Genomic DNA, 21,070 nt, shown 5'->3' on the forward strand with positions numbered 1-21,070 from the left:
CAGTTGGGAAATTTGGGTATTTTTGTGACAATAAGTCTTTGATTCTTAAAATGGTCGACTAGCAGTTGTTTTTAGGGAAAGGGGATTTACTACTACTACTATTTAACATTTCTATAGCACTGATAGACTTACGCAGCACTGTACATCAACACATTTAAGAGATGGTCCCTGCTCAATAGAGCTTACATCTAATAACAGACAACAGGACAAGTAGGGACTGAGGGAGTTTCTCAGGGTGCTTTGGATGACGGACTAATGAGTTAAATGCATTCTCAAAGAGGTGGGCTATTAGTCTGGATTTGAATAGATTCAGGGACGGAGCTTGACGTACTGATTAAGGCAGTTTGTTCCAGGCATATGGTGCAGCAAGAGAGAGCACAGTCTGGAGTTGGCAGTAGAGGAGAAGGGTACAGATAAGAGAGATCTGCCCAATGAACGGAGTTCTTGGGAGAGACAAGTGTATCTCTTAGGCATATTTTGTATTTGCGTGGTCTGTGTGGTCAGCAAACCTAGGCTTATGGCCATCAGAACCTGCAGGTGCTTTCATGAAGCTTATTCCTATTGAAAGCTCTGGAATGAGAAAGCTTAGGAGGAAGATGAAAGGGAATAGAGTCAGGAATAACTTAAGAAAACTCTTCTTAAGGGAAAGGGCGGTGGCTTCATGGAACAGCTTCCTCATGAAAACAATAGAGTTGAAGAATGTATCTGAATTCAAAAAACCTTGGGAGAAGTACATGGGGAATACATCTACCATCACTTTTTGGTCGAGTCTGTCTGCCATTTGGCTATGTGAGCTGAACCTGCAGGTACCTCAGAAGACTGTTGGGTTAGTCTGTTTTCAGGCTCTGCCAGTTTGCCTTCTGTTTCAAAACCATATCCCATCTTTTTATCTCTTTTATGCGCAAATGTAGTGGATAGCCACATGCATCTGATCCTGCTAAGCTGATAAGGTAGATTGGGGGACGTAAGGTAAGGGTGCTGGTACTGGAATTTCCAAAGCATGCCTAGAAAAACCTTCCAAAAGTTTCTGAGCTTTAGAAAAGTGAAGCTCCAACACTGGCCCCATCAGATGACATCACCAACAATGCAGCGGTATTATATTGCACGTCACCAGAAAGCAAAGTCTCCTACAGTGATGTAACCGCATTAAAGCCAATTCAGCCATAATTAAATTAAAGCCATAATAAAAATCTTATTAAGAAGGGAGGGGGGTGGGTTTCATTTTATTTAATTTATCTCATAAAATATTTGTCATTATTTTTATTATAATTGTTATGTGTATTGGGAAGGGAGGGAAAGGAGGGGTTTAAATTTTAATAACAATTATTATACATATTAGGTAATACATATATTTCAGTTATTATTGTTCATAAATATAGAATAATATATTGTATTTACAGTGGTACATGAAAGGAATTCAAGTGTATGTTTTATGAGATCGTTTTAAATTTCTATGTTACACTTGTGGATGTATGAAAATGAATAAAAAAAAAAAGCCAATTCAGAAAGAAAAGCACAAATGAGGTGAAAGCGTTCCTATTACACACCGATCAGCTGCCCCTAAGAAATCATCTTTGATAAAGGAACGTGTTCTGCGCTAGGCTGTTTCCCGACAACCCACCCATGCTGGGATCAGAGGGCCCTGCCTCATCGCAGCCAGTCTCCAACTCAGTATAGTTTCTTTGATTTTGGGTCGAGAAAAAGATAAAATTACCTCTTAGTTCCTGGTAACAGGACAACACAAAGAGTATTGCGCTGTAATGTCTTATAAAGTTTGTATATGCTCTTGTCAAGTTTCTTCATGACCTCCTTTATGTCATTGTCCTGTGGAAAATAATAAAGTCAACATTCAAATATCGGGACCAGATTTTTCTTATTCTATTATTTTACTGCTTCATCCCAGAGGCCAGGGTCAAGGCCTCAAAGTAGTGAATGTCATTAACATGTGACGAGAATAAGTTGAATACATTGGAACATGGTCAGACACAAGAAAAACAAACACAAAACAGACCTTCTATTTAGATTATTTCACTATTTCAATGCAACCCTAAATCTAGTTTGTAATCAGCCCTTCCTGTTCAGACAGTCACACTCAAAAAAGTACTTATAATTTGTTATTATATTTGGATTTGGCTCACACCTTTTGGTAGCTGGGTTTTCAGGAGCTCTCTAATTAAATATGATTAATAAATTTAATAATAATAAATCTAATCACAAAAAACATCCAAAGATAAAACAAACCACGATGAGGACAAAATATAAGATAAGTTAAAGATGGAGAAAAGACCTTGGTGTCATTAGGGATGTATCTTCTTGTTTCAACATTGAATTGAAATAGGTTGGTCTGTGGGCCATCAGTTGTTGTCTATATCCCTAATGACACCAAGGTCTTTTCTCCATCTTTTAGTTTGCCTATTACGATTTAACTTATCTTATATTTTGTCCTCATCGTGGTTTGCTTTATCCTTGGATGTTTTTTTTGTGAGCAGATTATTATTTTCCATTCAACTTGTATAAATTGATTTTAATAACTTTAATATCCATATTTATATCCTGCTTAACCATAGTTTGAAGCGGGTTACACCAGCATAAACACATATTTAATATATCAATAAATACCTTTTTTCCCTTTAATTATGCGTGTCCAAGATTGGGGATGGGGGGAGGGGTAGATTTTTGTCTTTGATAACTGTAAAGAATATGGGGATGGGAATTATTATATGTTTTTGTGTGTTCAAAGATTGTTATGGCTTAGGGGGGAGGGAGAAGATAATTTTTAAACTGGATTATTGCAGAATATTAAGTGTTGTATCTAAGTTAAAAAATGTTTTTATTGAGGGGCGTGGCTTGGAGCGCGCACGATATGGCAGCCTAACCGCAGCGCTCCCGTATCCAGGCAACAAACGGAATAAAAATAAAACTTCTACTTTCTTGAATCGCTATTAAAAACACATAAAACAACGTCGGAGATGGCGAATATGAAGCAGGGGAAAGCTGAAAAACCTTCGACATCGGGTATCTCAGCAAAAAGAACAAAAGTTACTCCTCTGTCACCATCGAGTGTGCCGTTCCCGATGGAGACTGAAGAACTCACTGACATTATGACAGAACTGTTCAAAATAAAATTGATGCTGACTGAAAATGCCAACAAAATATCTGAAGTCAAAGAAGAACTTCTTATCATGAAACAAGAAATCCAAACGGAAAGACTGAGAATGACAGTGATGGAAGAAAAAATGGAGAAATTTGAATCCTTTACACAAGAATATGACAAAGACAAAAAAGAAGTAGCAGCTTTAAAAAATCAATTGGTGGATATGGAAAACCGAGGAAAAAGAAAGAACATCAGAATTTTGGGGCTGGCTGAAAATATTGAAGGGGGAGATCCTGTACAATTCCTGGAAAATCTTTTACCTAAACTGCTCCAGCTCAACTCAAAATGGCCGTTAGAAATTGAAAGAGCCCACAGAATCCCCACAAGAAAGCCAGTAAATCAGGCTGCTCCAAGACCTTTGATATTCAAGGTGTTAAGGTATCAACAAGCTCAAGAAATATTAAAAATGGCAAAAGCAAATAAAAACTTGAATTATAAAGGATCAAAACTGATTTTAGTACCGGATTTTGCTAAATATACAGCAAACATAAGAAAACAATTCCTTACATACAGACAGCAGCTGAAAGAAAAAGGATACATATATGGAATATATTATCCATCCACTATGAGAGTATCCAGTGGAAATAAATCCATATACTTTCAAGACCCGGAAAAACTGAAAGAATTTCTGACACAAAAAGAACCTAAGTTTACATAAAAAACAGAACAATTCAGCTGAAGAAAGAAGAAAGAAGAAAGAAGATGGAAAAAAGAGAAAATAAAGAAGATTATTAAAAAAAAAAAATAAATAAATAAAAATTAAGATATAATAAATGTTATTAACTGGAAAAATAATTTATATTTATATTTATTGATATAGTGGATGCAATAATATAATATTATTTTATTAAATTAATTATTAATAAAATATTAGCATCCACAATCATTAATATTATAAAAAAAAAAAAAATAAATAAATAAATATAAATAAAATATATATTTATAAAAAAATTTATATAAATTACATGTTTTAATCAAAATAGAAAATTTATTCAATCATATAGCATATTAACTTATTATGATTAAGGAATAATGAAATGATTTACAAAGAAATTATCATTAAAAATATTGATAGGAAAAATTTATTATTGATATATTGAGAATAAGATTAAAAAATGAAATATATTAATTTATTATAAAAACAATATTTCAATTCTGTATAAGAAAATTATAATTTTATGTAATAAATACAAGAAAATAATTTGATTATTGACAGGATTAATTAATAAAATAGATATCTAATATAAAATTTTTATTTGAGTCAATTATTCAGTCATATTAAATTATAATGAAAAATAAGAAAATAACTAACTGATTGGTTGATAATTAATAAAATATGAATTTATTATAAAACTTATTTATTGATATAAAATGTATATTTTATTCAACTAATTATTCAAATTAATTTATTATGAAGATGATCTATGAAAATGATTGAATTGCATTATTATTAATATTAATATCTATATATTTATATAAAAATGAATATATTTAATTTATATGAAGATCTATAGATATATATAGAGAAATAGAGCTATATTGTAATATGTTTATTTATTAAGAGTATAATATTACATGTATGCATGATATTGAATTTAATTTTATGAATCAAATATATATAATTCTCAGTAAATTTATAAAATATTATAGATTAAATGGATATAAATTTCAATTATATAAGGGTGGAAGTATAAAGAATGTATTGAATTTAGAAATATGTTTTTTTTTTTTTAATAATATAATGAATTATTAGTTGCCTGGAGATGGAGATGTAGGTTTTGCATGACCAATGCGTGTTCCAAATCAGAATATGATAATGGGTGGGAGGGGAGGGAAAATAATGGGTGGGATAGGATATGAATTTTTAATGAATGTGCTAGGAGATAATCGTGTAAACTATCATAGAATATTGGTTAAAATATAACTATTAATTAGATGGATATAAAAATGTATTCGCTGAATGTCAATGGTTTAAATCATCCTATTAAGAAGAAGAAATTATTATCGTTCCTTAAAAATCAAAATGCGGACATTTACTTCATTCAAGAGACCCATCTTTCGGAAATTGAATCAAAAAAATTATCTGGAGGTTGGATTTCTAAATGTTTATTTGCACCGGCTTTAAAGAAAAAAGCTGGAGTGGCTGTTCTAATAAACAAAAAATGTAATGCAGATTTTAAATTAATTAATTATGATCCCTTAGGTAGATGGGTACATATCGAGATGGTCCTGGGAAATACAACCCTGAACTTATTCAATTTATATGCTCCTAATACGAATCAAATGGAGTTTTTTAAACAAATTCAACAATTGCTCTTACCACTGGCTACATCTAATTTAATAGTAGCAGGGGATTTCAATGCTGTAATGGATCCGATTTTGGATAAAAAACCAAGTAAAGTTATGAAATCATTAGGCTTAGATAATTTGATAATATCTTGTGATTTAGTAGATATATGGCGAATTCTTCATTTTAATGATCAGGAATTTTCTTTTTGTTCTCAGGTCCATAAATCTTTTTCACGAATTGATTATATATTTGTTTCTAATAATATAGCGCAGCGTGTCTTAAAAGCAGCAATTGATTCCATTATAATTTCAGATCATGCTGGTGTGTGGATTAATCTTCAAAATTATGATGTTGAAAATTTTGATTTAATTTGGAGATTTAATAATGATTTATTAGCGGATTCAAAATTTCTTGAAGACTTTAAAATAAAAATGCAAGAATTCTTTCAATTTAATGAATCAGATGATATTAATGCTGAGGTCTTATGGGATGCTTTTAAAGCAACTATGAGAGGAAATATTATTTCATATTCAACATTTATTAACAAACAAAAAAAAACAATTTATTGAGATGGGAAAGCAAATTAAATTATTAGAAAATAAATTAATTGAGAAATGGGAAAATAATACACTACAAGAATTATTAAAATTAAAAGTTAAATATAATGAGATTTCTTCTCAAATTGTGAGGAAAGACATTTTCAACAAACAAGTACAATATTATGGAAATTCAAATAAAGCGGGGAAATTATTAGCAAACTTTCTAAAAGCAAAGAAAAGAAAATCTAAGATTATTGCAATTAAAGATACACAAGGTAACACACATACCAACACAAAAGATATTATAACACAATTTCTTGATTTTTACAAAGAATTATATACTTCCAATTCTTATAAAAATAAAGAACAAGACGGATTAACTTTTTTAAATTCATATATTGGACCAAATATTCCAGATCATATAAAAGGAAGTTTAGAAGAACCTATATCTTTAAAAGAATTAGAAACAGCATTGAAGTCTCTTAGAGCTGGATCCGCTCCAGGTGGAGATGGGTATACGGTTGAATTTTATAAATTTTTCCAAAATATCATATTACCACATCTGTTAAATTTGTATCAATATCAAATAAAGAATGAAAATATTTCTGGTACTATGGCAGAATCGATAATTATAGTCTTACCAAAACCAAACAAAGATCCTACTCTGGTTTCAAATTACAGGCCTATTTCATTATTGAATGTGGATAACAAATTAATGGCTAAAGTATTAGCATTAAGATTGGCAAAAGCTCTCCCTTTCATTATTGATGTACATCAAACAGGATTTATTGCTAAAAGACATTCATCAAATAATACTAGATTAGCATTCCACTCATTAAATTTAGCAAAAAATATAAATGATCCAGTTTTTTTAATATCTTTAGATGCAGAAAAAGCCTTTGACAGAGTGGAATGGAATTTTATATACCAAGCTTTACAATGGTTTGGCATAGGATCCGGTTTTATTAAAATGATTCAGACATTGTATAGCTCTCCTGGAGCAAGATTATATATTAACAATAATTTATCAAATAGATTTAACTTGCATAGGGGAGTTAGACAAGGATGCCCTCTGTCTCCTTTACTTTTTGATATTGTCCTAGAACCTTTATTAATTGCAATAAACAAAACTAAGGAGATAAAGGGAATATCATTTACCAGTTTTGAATTTAAATTATCTGCATATGCAGATGATATATTATTATATTTAAGAGAACCGGAAAATACTATTCCATGTATACTTAATTTAATAGAAAAATATGGTACTTTTTCTGGATATAAAATTAATTGGAACAAATCTGAAATTCTCCCAATAAATGTTCATTGTACCAAAGGATTATTCGAACCATATTCATTTATTTGGAAAGATGATGGTATAAAATACTTAGGAATTATGATTAAAAATACAATTGAAGACACAGTCAAAGAGAATGAAAAACTTTTATTGAAAAAAAAACAGAAATGTGTGAGCAATGGAATCCACTACATCTTTCTTGGTGGGGAAGAATTCAAACAATTAAAATGATGATATTGCCTGTGGTTTGTTACCAAATGATATGATTCCAATATTTTTTCAGGGGTCATTTTATAAAAAACTTAACAATGTTATTACAAAATTTGTTAAATGTTTTTATTTACTGAAACACTTATAAGTTAAAAAAAAAAAATTTCAATCTAAAATTAATACAGGTATTATAATACATTACTCAAGTCCCCAACTCTTCCCCATTCAAAGATATTTCTGATATAGCCATGTCATTAAAGCCTTCCTGAATAACATAGTTAGACAGGTTTCTAATTTCACTAGGCAGTAAAGAATTATATATTAAAAATATATATATATTTTTTCATTCACTGAAGGTAGTGCATACATATCCAAGAGGCAGGGGTGGGGTGAGGAATGACCAATTTAAACACAACTAATGTAACACATGGCTTAATGATGTTCCACCTTTGCTCAGCTCATGAAAATGATCCAAACATCTCTTTTACTGTTTCAGAATCAAACCTCTATTGTAACTCCCACTTTGTGTTTAGAATAGATACTTCAGTAGGGAAAGTCTCCCAAGAAGTCAGCGGTAGACCATGTACTTTAGTCATAGAATAGGTAGGTATGACAGAAAAGATAAAATATCTGTGCTTGAAATCTGAAGGAGACTCAACAACTCTTTCTACACAAGGAGGAGGCAATTTTCAGACTTATCCACACTGCTTGCATACCCAACAGTTCTTTGTAACTGTAGGCCTGCAAGCAGATTTCCAAAGGAAAGTCCTTGCGTGTTTGCTGGATCCGCCTTAAATGCCCGCCTGGTGCTGCCAAGGCAAAGTACTCTTGCCACAGACAGTGTGCATACTGTTCCCACACAAAACAGGGGCAACTTTTTAAGCATGCTTTCTGTGAGCAAGCACCACTTATCCTAGGAAACCCCTTTGAAAATTTCTCCAATATTATGAATGATGAAATATTTAAGTTACAGTTTGATGAGAACAGTAAAACTCCAGCATTACTGGTGAAGAAATCAACTGTATAAATCAGACAAAGCTTTACCATAAAGGTGGAACTACTGTGTTCAATCAAAATGAAAAAAAGTATAAAATGATCGGTAAATCGGAGGAAGGCTGGCTTAAGCTCACAGAGGTAGGATGAATCTTACCAGACGTGCGTCGCCCCTTGCAAAAAGCTCGCTGGGTGGAGGGCTCTCTGGGTCCTGAGGCACGAACTCTGCATCCTCGTGGAAATAGCTGGGGGTGAGGGCTTTCCTGCCCCAAATCTTCCCAGACCCATTCTCCTGCTCATTGATTTTCTGAAGGGCATCCATCGCACTTGCAGAGCTTGAAAACTCTAAGACAAAACGCATATAATAAACCAAGCTGCACGGCTTCTCATATGTGCATTATGGAAGCAGATTTTCAGTTCAGAAAACTCTAAAAATTCCCCTCTCTTGCAGGTAGCATTAACCTATAGCACTAGTCACTCAGTGGGTCCGTTACAGCAATAAAATAGGGCAAGAATATTCAACGCCCTTGACACTCCCATGATATCACCCCTCTGCATTAGCATGTGAGAGAAGCAGCACACTGCATATAGAATGGAGGTATACACAACTGCAAATTAGCGCCAATTATTGGTAGCTACCAGCAATTAGTTGTGAATTTAGTACCAATTAGTAATGCTACATGTATAATACAAGGGATCTTCAAAAGGTTTCTGCACTTTTATTTTTTTAAACACTATTTATTTAATATGTCAAAAGCAAATTACACTTACCCCTCCGTATTCACGGTGATAGGAGAACAGCATGGCAGCGAATACAGAAAAAAACACAAATAACTTTTTGTATATTATTTGCAGTTTTTCTGGAAAAAACCCTGGAAAATATACAAAACCGTGAATAACCTGACCTATTCCTGTGAAGAAAGTGTAGCGATTTCCTCTGTGCTACGCTGGGAGCAGCAATTTCCTCTGTGCAATGCTGGGAGCGGAGTCTACAAACGAAAAACTGTGAATAACCGAAACCGCGAATACGGAGGGGGACATGTACATCACTCTTCCACATAATCACCCTGTTTTTTTCTGACTAATGACATGATGTTCTACATCATGCCCTCTTACCACTACCACTTCTCCTGCCCCAAGCATTTCCTGCAAAAATGCTGTGGTTTTGGTCTCCTGAAGGGGCCCTTCTGGAATCTTCCAATAGTTTGTGAGCATTCTGGTAATGTCTTGAGGAGAGGGAAAACAGGAGGTTTTGTGCCTTTGTGCTGCTCATAAGCGAGCACTGTGTAGCAGAGGCCTGTGGAGACTCTGTCTTTACTTCCTGGAGGGATTCTGTGATCACCTCCAAAAACGCTGAAGGCTGAAACAGCCTGTGCACAATCGGGTCCTCCCTGAGATCAGGACCCAATTTATAAATCGCCTAGAACTTGTATTGGATAAGGGCAATACAGAAATTCCAACGAGATTAGAAAATATGAAAGCGCAGAAAACTTTTTGAAGAACCCTCATATAATTACACACCCAATTACTTGCCTGTGTTTACGTGCTATTCAGTGGTATAGTGGGGGGAGGGGGCGGTCCACCCCGGTCACCATCTTGGTGGGAGTACCTGCACCCGTCCTCCTCTCCGCCCCCCTCTACCTCGCCTCTTCCCTTTCCCTATACCTCTTTAATGTTCCCGGCGCGAGCAGCAACCCCAACCTGCTCCTCACGCCGGTGTTGGCTCTTCCTCTGACGTCACTTCCTAGGCAGAGGTCCAGGAAATGACATCAGAGGAACAGTCGATGCTGGCACGAGGAGCAGGATGGGGTTGCTGCTTGCACCGGGAAGGTTAAAGGGGGGCACGCGCAGAAGGTGGGGGTGGGAAAGGAGTGGATTGGGGAGGCATGCGCAGTAGGAGGGGATGGGAAAGGAGTGGATGGGGGGGGGGCACCACCACCCCAGGCTCTTCTCACCCTCACTACACCACTGGTGCTTATAGAATTTGTGGGTTAAAGCACATAGGACTAGCCCAGTGACTCAGTTACACCTCTAAAATGGGTCAGTAATCAACCTTCCTGTGCATGGGAAGGTGGGTAATCATTTAATAATCACGTTTACCATGGTCAATACACTGGCATCCAGGCTAAGAAGTGACTTTTAGATGTTAATCGAGTTTAGCCCTTTAATTGTGCTTTGGTATGTTAACCGATACTTACTTAGAAAATAATATTTTTTAAGTTTTCCAGTTTTATGATCCTGAGGCAAGAACACAGCTTCTATATCTTTAAAATGACTAAATTTCTGCTGCAGATCCTTCTCTGTAAGGGTTTTCTTAAATCCAGAAATGTAAATAATGCCTTCATTTACGAGATCTTCTTCCAGTTCCTTTAACATGAGGTCCCAGTCGAGGGTAAATTCCGAAACCGGCCTCTGAACCTTGTAAAATGTAAAACAAAATTAAGGATGGTTCCAGTGGCATAGACTCCTACACTTCTCCTGCAGCAGATTCAGAACGATGCATGGCCACATTAAGAACAGTATGTACCTGTAGCTTAGAGGGAACACTGGTACTGACAGTTGGCCCTTTTGTCTGCTGGGAGCAGAGGTAAGCAGCAAGAATCTTAAAATCTACAAGTTCTGAGCTACATACAAATCCGACTTAAGAACAGCTTTAAAAACGTAACTCATTCTTAACCCGGGGACAGCCTGTAATCCAGTTCCAGGAGGGAGACTGTTCAGTCAGTCCTGGTTTTGCCAAAACAGTGTGGTATTGGTAGTCCCTGCATCTACCCACCAAGTCCCATAATGCAAGAAAATAAGGCTGTCAGAAATCCAGAACTGACCTAAAATTTCACTCCTGGATCTGTGCAACTTTGCAAAATTCTTTGGAATAGCACTTGGATAACAGACACTGTGTACTGAAAACTGTGTGCTGTCACGTTGCTCCAAGAAACACTACAAATCCTTAGGTCCTATTTTCAAATGAATTCTGACAGCCAGAAAATACGAGACACTCTTCTAAAAATGATCTCAATGTGTTGTATAACACTACAAATTGAAGCAGGGCTACGTAATGGTTGTGCTGGCCTCTTTATAAACCTGTTCTGAAAGAACCATTCAGGCCATATGTCAGCATGCAATCAAGTGTCCCTCTTATCTAGAGCAGCGATTCCCATCCCTGTCCTGGGAAACCACCAGCCAGTCGGATTTTCAGGATATCCCTAATAAATATTATGGTTTACTTAGATTTGATTGTTTGTTTTTTTATTAGAATTGCTTTTTTTTTTTAATCTTTATTTATTGGATTATTCATTAGAATACCTTAGTAACAAACATTCATGAATGAACACAAAAAATGCAAATGTAAATTCCCTACAAGGAACAACAAAATATTTAAGGAAACTAATCAACCATATCCTAGTCCACATTATTGCTGATCGCCAGTATTTTAAAATAAATCATCAAATCAATTCTTTCTATCTACTATCTAGGAACAGGCAATTTTATATATATTATACATCATCCTCCAAAAGTAAACTCAATATTAGAAATTAAACTTTTAGCAAAGGTTTCTCTTTAATAAAATCTTCCACCTAGGCTGGATCAAAAAAACACATATTTATCACTTCCATATGAAATAAAGCATTTACATGGAAATTTCAAAAAGAAAGTAGCTCCGACTGCCAAAACCTTAGGCTTTAGCTGAAGGAACTGTTTCCTCTTGAACTGAGTTTGTCTAGAGACATCTGGAAAAATTATCACCCGTTGACCACAAAATATCTCTTGTTTTTTCAGGAAATATAATTTCAAAATATCTTGTTTCTCAAGCTCTGTCTTAAAGGTCACGAGAAGAGTTGCTCGTTTATCAATTATGTCTTTAGATGACTCCAAAAACTGTGATACATTCAAACTATCAGATACCACTATTCTATCCATTCCACCTTCATCTACCTTTTCCTTGGAGTCTCTTGAGATGTAATATAGGTTATCAATCTCAAAGGTCTCCACTTTAGTATAATGTAATATCTCCCTCAAATACATTCTCAAGAGCTCCATCGGAGAAAGGTAATGTGTGATTGGAAAATTTAACAGGTGAAGATTTTTAACTCTGATAGCATTTTCCATTTTTTCTAATTTAGCATGTATCATCATACTATCCTTTATATTAGAAACAGCACTAGCTTGTAAATTACCTACTACCTGATCTAGCTTTTCAACCTTCACAGCTGTTTCTCCAATTTTATTATCTTGTTCTTTAATTTTCACAGTTACATCAGATGAAAATTGACATAAGTTCAAAACGGTTTTTTGTAAAGATGACTCTATTCTATTAATACTTAGCCAAACATCATTTAGAGTGATCACCTTATCCCTGGGGAGAGCGTCCGAGCTTTGCCCAGTAATCATCTGTACTGGGGTTAGTTCTTTAGTTTGCCCCAGGGATTGTCCTGAAACCTCCAGACCAGATAGTAAAGATGATTGAGGGGAAGAAGAAATTATTCCTTCCTTAAAAGGGGAAGGAGATTCTTCTAACCGTGAAGAATATGATGGTTGAGGAGGTGGTGTTGGTTCCCCAGAAGATAAGGAAACAGCTTGAATATTAAAAGTTACCTGTTCCTCAACAAGTGGCAAGATAGGAACCACAAGATGGCGATCCATCGGGCCTGTTGTTCCAGCAGATGGTATTGCTTTAGCTTTCCTCTTACCCATGTTGAAGATTCGATAACCCTGCTTCCTGCTCCTCTTAGGCTCCGAAGGGGCTCAAAAGGGGCAAGCCCCTTTAGCTACGCCCCTTCAGCTTGCGACCCGGGGCTCGCAACTGCGGGCTACGTACCGCGGCTGTGCCGGTGTTTTAAGGCTCCTCTCCAAGGACCCTCTCAGCTGGCTGGGTCGGGCAGCAGCGGGACTGCCTGCCCCGATGTAGAAAAGTGCAACAAGCACTAACGACAGGCTCCCTCTCTGCTGTGCCGGTGTTTTAAGGCTCCTCTCCAAGGACCCTCTCAGCTGGCTGGGTCGGGCAGCAGCAGGACTGCCTGCCCCGATGTAGAAAAGTGCAACAAGCACTAATGACAGCATTAGAATTGCTTTTAGAATTAGAAATATTATTATGGAGATCTTGATTGCTTAGTATTTTAGGATTTTTCAAAAAAAAAAAAAAAAAACCAAAACAACAACAAAAAAATTTTTTTAAAAAAATTATTTCTTGATGAATCTGCATTATATATTGTACACCGCTTGGATCCTTTTTTAGGCTGTTATGCGGTATAGAAAGTTTTGAATAAACATAGGCATGAGAGAGATTTGCATGCCTGTCACTTCCATTATATGCAAATCTCTCTCATGCATATTTATTAGGGATATCTTGAAAAGCCGACTGGCTGGTGGTCCCCCAGGACAGGGTTGGGAACCACTGATCTAGAGCATTTTAATATGCCCCTTCCCTGTAGGGCTCTGTACCTTAATGCAGCATCCTTCGACATTAGTTCCATTAAGGGTTTCTACAGCAAGCTGGGCTGCTTCAAGCACTTCATACTGAATGCAGACGAAGGGCTAACAAGAGAAAGAATATCATCATTTCTGATTTCTATGTTCACACATAATAATAAACTTTATTTTTATATACCGCCATACCAATGAATTCTAGGCGGTTCACATCAAGAATAGCTGAACAATCAGCAAATCATATAAATACATGACATATACATCATAAATACAACACTAAACAATCAAGATATAAATTTATCAAACAAATAGGTTTTCAATACTTTCCTAAAAGAATGATAAGATTGAGCTTGTGGTACTAGCTTGGAATGCAAAAGTTTGATCAAACAATCTTGTATAGCGATAAGCTTTGGGTGATGGAAATTTTTCTTTAAAAATAAGTCAGGGATTAAACCATGAAAATTCATTAAGGTCTCCCTTCTTCCTCTGAATTTTGTTTTTGAGGCGATATGAATGCTGAAAATTTGCTAAGATTCCTCTCGTTTAGCCTAGTCCCTCCTCTCCCAAATAATTTTTTTTTTTTTTTTTAAATCTTTATTCATTTTACATCTTACAACAAGTGTAACAATAGATAACAGTTAAATTGAATTGAATACAACACTTGAATCTATCATATTCAACATTTAAATTTTTAACCCATTCCCTCCCAATCCAACCATAACCTATGCGTTCACAAAGCTCATATACAATATTCTTTATTATTGATCTAAATATTTAATAAAATTATAAAATCCCTCCCCCATCCCTTCCTTCTTATTGCATTTATAATGGAAAAATGGTATTTATTCATTACAATATCTTGTCAATGGCCCCCAGATTTTATTAAAATTATTATAGTTCCCTCTTTGTATAGCAATTGCTCTTTCCATTTTATAGATGTGACATAATGAATTCCACCAGAAGCAATAATTGAGTCTATTCCAGTTCTTCTAATTAAATGTGATTTGTTGTATGGCAACTCCTGTCATGATCAATAAAAGCTTATTATTGTTAGACGAAATTTGACTCTGTGTCCTCATTGATATTCCGAATAGAATTGTATCATAACATAATGCCACATGGTTTTTCAATAAACAATTTATTTGACCCCAAATAATTTTTCTAAAACTGCATTTATCTTAATTCTGGATCATCATTTAATATACTTAAGATAGAATTGGTCTGCTTTGAGTAAAAAAAATGAACAAAAAAGAAAGCTACCTGGTGTGTTTCAGTCACAACATGAAGTGAAAGGATGGGGCCGAACACCTGGAATATCCTCCTCACAGACTGCAGGCAGAAGCGTTTCCTGAATGGACCAACATAGACACTTGACATCTGCAACATTTTCATTCTCATCTGTATCCCAGGAAATTCAATGCGAGAAAAAGAACATTTGAAGAAATGTTTTAATCCAATAAATCTGACCTTGAAAGATGTATTGACTTTGTCTAAGAAAACGGTATCACATTAAACTGTTTTTTTTTATATTCTTTATTCATTTTTTCATTTTACAACAAGTGCATCAGAAAATAACAGTTAAACTTATACAATATCACTTGAGTATCTACCATTATTAATTTCACAATTAAAAATAAATCCCTCCTTCCCAACCATATTATTACACATGTGATTACATATATATATTATTTTCTATTAATCCAACCCATCAATATATAATTAAACTCCCTCCCACCCACCCCCCATCCCTGTACAATTATATCAACTAGGCAAAAATGATATTTTATTCATTACAATACTCTGTCAATGGCCTCCAAATCTCCTGAAAATTATTATTATTTTTTTTTTAATTCTTTATTCCTTTTTAATTATTCAACAAGTGTACAATAAAAAGTAATACATAGTCGCAAGAACAACACTTGATAATTCCATCAAGATACTAACAATTGTATATATATATATATATATATATATATATATATATATATATATATATGTATATATATATATATATATATATATATATATATATATATATATATATATAAACCCCTCACCCATCCTCCCTTTCAATACTATTCTTCTTAATTCATTTAACCTTCTTTTTACAAAATTATTAAAATTTCCTTTCTGCAACGCTAACATTCTTTCTATCTTATATATATGACACAGTGAATTCCACCAAAAACTGTAATTTAATCTATTCCAGTTTTCCCACTTAAATGTAATCTGCTGAATAGCAACTCCTGTCATAATAAGTAATAGCTTATTATTCTTTGCAGAAATTTGACTTTTCTTCCTCATTGACATTCCAAATAAAATAGTATCATAGGATAAAGCCATAGGATTTTCTAACAATTTATTTGGCCCCAAATCGATCTCCAAAATGCCAAAATGAATGGACAGTAGAATAATAAATGATCAGATATTTAATGATATTTAATGTGGGGATGGGGAGGTATGTTATGTGATTTAATGGGTTTATTCCTGATGAATGGGATGGGTGGGGGAGGGGTATTTTTTATATGCATTTGACAATAATTGTTAGAATGTCAAGTGATTTGTACGAATTATCTGATTGAATATTGTACACTTGTTGCAAGAGTTAAAACTGAATAAAGAATTAAAAAAAGAAAAAAGAATAATAAATGATCTAAAGTCCCTGCTTCGAGATGACAATGCCAACATTTATTTGACTTGATTTTACATATTGAAATGGACTTACATGCCAACCACAATGTATTTGATATATCACTTTTCTGTGGTATAAATCAAATTGGTTTACATATATTCTATGCAGATGCATTGTGATCTCACTAGAGACAGAGAAAGTAAGTTTTTCTTCCTGGGACAATGAAGGATTAAGTGCCTTCTGAACACAGAAGATTTAGAATCAGAAAATGAACACAGAAGATTTAGAATCAGAAAATAATATTAAATATTGAACTAAGGCCAGTTACTGGGCAGACTTGCACGGTCTGTGTCTGTGTATGGCCGTTTGGTGGAGGATGGGCAGGGGAGGGCTTCAATGGCTGGGAGGGTGTAGATGGGCTGGAGTAAGTCTTAACAGAGATTTCGGCAGGTGGAACCCAAGCATAGTACCGGGTAAAGCTTTGGATTCTTGCCCAGAAATAGCTAAGAAGAAAAAAAATAAATAAATAAAATTTTTTTTTATTTTTTATTTTTTTTTAACTTTTTATTTATAGAATTTTCATTCTTTCAATACATGAATCACATATTATAAAATGTATAATAAAATATATATGTATGTACAAATTCATTTTAAATTTTAATTGAATCAGGTTGGGCAGACTGGATGGACCATTCGGGTCTTTATCTGCCGTCATCTACTATGTTACTATGTTTCTAACCATAGAAAGGCAGTACAGTAAAACCTTGGTTTGCAAGTGTTTTGCAAGTGTTTTGCAAGACAAGCAAAACATTTGATTAAATTTTAACTTGATATACAAGCAATGTCTTGCAATACAAGTACATACAGTATACACACATCACAACTGGGCCGATGGTTCTTCTCTCTCTGATGCTGTGGGAGTGTAGTGACTTCTAAATGAGCAAAGTCTTACAATATGAGTGCATACAGTATACACGCGTCACATCATCACAACTGAGCCGATGGTTCTCTTTCTGACGCTGAGGGAGTGTAGTGACTGTTCTACATAAGCGAGGTCTTGCAATAGAAGTATTAGTATTTTGTCTTGTCCTGTTTAACATTTTTTATTAATTTTTTCATATAACAACAAGTGTATCATAAAAATTCATACAATTACCTTAAGTATACACTTGATATCTCCATAACATACTGTACATTTTGTCTTGCAATAGAAGTATTAGTATTAGTATTGAAAATTTAATGGTTATTTTATTGTACACTTGTTTAAGATTTAAAATGAATAAAGAATTTAAAACTAAACTAGAAGTATTAGTATTTTGTATTAAAGTTTATGGGTTGTGGAACGAATTGGCTGAGTTTGCATTATTTCTTATGGAGAAATTCGCTTTGATATACGAGTGTTTTGGATTACCAGTATGTTTTCGGAACGAATTATGCTCAGAAACCAAGGTTTTATTGTATATCAAAACCCATTCCTACAAAAATTCAAACCCAATTCTCAGGACACACTCAGCCAGTTAGGTTATCAGGATAATGACAATAAGTATGCGTGAGATAAATTTGCATGGAATAGATAGCATTGTTCTCGCACTCATTTTCTCAGTGGTCAATTATTGATTCAAAAGCTGAACGCTATGGGGCTCATAATCAAAACTTTAAAACGTCCCAAACAGCAGCCTAAGGCCTAGATTCACTAAACTCACCTATCCGATCCAATCCGTGGCCGAGTCTTGCCGGGCGACCGATTCATTAAAGAGTCCCCATGCAAATTAAGTGATCGGATGCACGCCCTTTAGCGACCCCACGGAGATGCGATCCGTGAATGCGCTTGCTCTCCAAGGGGGTGGCTGCACTCGCTGGCCCCAACGTGTGGCCTTTTCAGGAACAGAACACGCTTTGCAGCCAGACTCTCTCTAGGTAGAGGGATCCAGACTAGAGAAGAAGCCATTTGATTCCCTTCAGTTGCTAATACAACATGGAACAGAACACGCTGTGCACCCCCGCTTTAAACCCGTGGGCTAAAACCACGGGCTCGCACTGTGCTTTTTGCACGATTTTGATGGTTTTATTTTTTTATTTTATTTTGATACTGGGATTTCAGGGCAGCAGAGAGCAGGACAGTCAGCAAGGACGTGAGCGACTGGTCCTCAGCAGTTGCTTCTTTTTGGATCGGCCAGCCCAATCTGTGTTCCTTCTTCTGTTTAGTGAATCGCTGCCTTCCTACTTTGCATGCCATTTCCCCTCTTTTGCATGTGCGGATCGGATCGGGCAGAAGGTTAATGAATCAGGTCGGGGTTGGAGAAGGCTCACAAACTGGTAGCCCTAAGTCGGCACTTGGATGTCCTAATAGCAGGGACATCCAAGTACTGATAATCAAAACCAACTTTCTGGATGTGCAGCAGCATTTCTAAGCTGCTGTGCATCCAGAGATCAAAGTAGCGTGTTGGAAGGTGTGTTATGGGCGGGAATCAGGTGGGCTTCAACCTGGACGTACTGCAGCCACAATCACAGCTTTCCTAGAGGGAACTTAGACCCCGGCAATTAGACCTGTTTGAGTTGCATCTAAGCTCCACAAAGGTGCCCAAACTGACAAGAAGATCACTGGAGGATTTAAGGCATGAGTGGTCACAACCCCCTCCCACCAGCCAAAGAACAAACAAACAAAAAACCCAACACCCCATAGGCTTCCCATCAGCTGATTGCGACAGAAGGAATCCCCATCACCTGAGCCGGTTTCAGATATTCCTGGCAGCTGAGCCGCACAGCCCTACACCCATCTCCTGACCTTCCCCTGAGATCCCCAATATTCCGCTGGCATCCCGGACCTCCTCCGACATCCCAGGTATCCTGCTCCGCCTCCTAACATCCCCAATATCCCCCTGACATCTCCGATTTCCCGCTGACATCCCGGACCTCTCACGACATGCCGAGATCCCCCACATCCCGCTGACATCCTGGCCTCTCCCTCCGTGCCCTGACATCTCCGCTCCCCCCCCACATTCCTGGGCCCTCCTCCCACATCCCTGGAACTCCCCCCCACGTTCCTTTGGAAGAGCAAACAGCAGGAGGAAAGGTCACTCCTTCCTTCCTACAGGGCTGTGTACTGCAAATGATGGGGCTTCCCCCTCCCAATGCATCTTGGGATGCAGTGGGAGGGGCCAAAGGCCCTGATTGGCTCAAAATCGTCATTTTGAGCCAATCAGATCTAGAACGTAGCAGTCACACAGTGGGAGATATAGATACTAGATCAAAATTATTTATTTTTTACATTTCTATTCTGCACTATCCAAAGTTCTAGACGGATTACAACAGATATATACAGCATTAAATAAACAGTTATTAAAAATAAATTGCTGCTAGGATAAGCTTTCCTTGGACACCAGACTTTCATTTTTCTCTCTGCTGCCCATAAGCAATAAGCCATGAATGGCTCATGGGATTGCCCCAAGTGTGAAGTTTTTAAATAAATTGGAAGAAATATTTCTTCATGCAACATGTAATTAAACTTGAATTCTTTGCCAGAGAATGTACTAAAAGCAGTTAGCTTAGCAGGGTTTGAAAAAGATTTGGATAATTTCCTAAAAGAAAAGTTCATAAGCCATTATTAAGATTGATTTTGGAAAATCCACTGCTTATTTCTAGGATAAGAAGCATAAAATCTGTTTTACTCTTTTGGGATCTTGACAAGCACTTGTGACCCAGATTGGCTACTTTTGGAAACAGGATAATGGGCTTAATGGACTTTCAGTTTGTTCCACTATGGTAATGCTTACATTCAATAGAAGGCCCTAAACCAGATGAGATTGGCAGAGCCACCACTCATGCTCTCACTACAAACTGAATCATTTAGGGTCTCTTTTACAAAACTGTGGTAGTGATTCTCGTGCAACAAATATGACACAGCCCATTCAATTCCTATGAGCTGTGTCGCATTTGCTGCACTGGGATTCACTCCTGCAGCTTTGTAAATGAGGCCTTTAGTCTCTTCTCAAGATAAAGAATCAAAATATTTCTTTTACTTTTCAGTTACCTTTTCATTCATTTCTTCCATGAGGTCAGCCTGCACATATTCCGTATTTAATGAAAACTGAACTATACTGATGAAAGACCGAGGGATCTCCTCCTTGGCTCTCTGAAGAACCTGTAGGAGACAGATGTCAAACATAGTAGTAATGTATATACACTCTTCACTCCATATTCGCAGGGGTTAGGGGCAGAGCCAGCCTGCAAATAAGAAAAATTCATGAATAAATTCATTATTTTTTTTTCAAATTCTTTATTCATTTTTCCATCTTACATCAAGTATATAATATTACACCATTTAAAACTTGTACGTATCACTTGAATTTCTTTCTATTATCATCTTAAATACATAAATTTATTCCCTTCCCACCCACCCTTCCCACAAATAATTTAAACAAAAATCATAAATATTATATTTTTATCTTTTGATAAACCTATAATAGAGCTTTATACCATCCCCCTCCCCCTATGTATAAATTTACTTTCAATGGAAAATGGTGTCTAATCATTG

At 35.7% G+C, this 21,070-nt stretch overlaps 1 protein-coding gene across 8 annotated transcripts in view; it reads right to left on the reverse strand.

Moving 5' to 3' along the window:
- Positions 1 to 21,070, reverse strand: part of REXO5 (RNA exonuclease 5) — an 85,708-nt gene that overhangs the window by 6,716 nt on the left and 57,922 nt on the right. For 7 of the 8 annotated variants that reach the window (XM_033962921.1, XM_033962917.1, XM_033962922.1 and 4 more), the window contains 6 exons: positions 20,567 to 20,677; positions 15,165 to 15,302; positions 13,920 to 14,012; positions 10,679 to 10,898; positions 8,638 to 8,825; positions 1,715 to 1,824 (listed from right to left, as the gene is read on the reverse strand). In XM_033962921.1, coding sequence (XP_033818812.1) covers positions 1,715 to 1,824; positions 8,638 to 8,825; positions 10,679 to 10,898; positions 13,920 to 14,012; positions 15,165 to 15,302; positions 20,567 to 20,677 — 860 coding nt within the window. The remainder of the gene's footprint in view (positions 1 to 1,714; positions 1,825 to 8,637; positions 8,826 to 10,678; positions 10,899 to 13,919; positions 14,013 to 15,164; positions 15,303 to 20,566; positions 20,678 to 21,070) is intronic. The other variant, XM_033962920.1, reaches the window with a different exon arrangement.

This window comes from Geotrypetes seraphini, chromosome 11 (genome assembly GCF_902459505.1).
Source record: "Geotrypetes seraphini chromosome 11, aGeoSer1.1, whole genome shotgun sequence".
In the NCBI taxonomy this organism is placed as follows: Eukaryota; Metazoa; Chordata; class Amphibia; order Gymnophiona; family Dermophiidae; genus Geotrypetes; species Geotrypetes seraphini.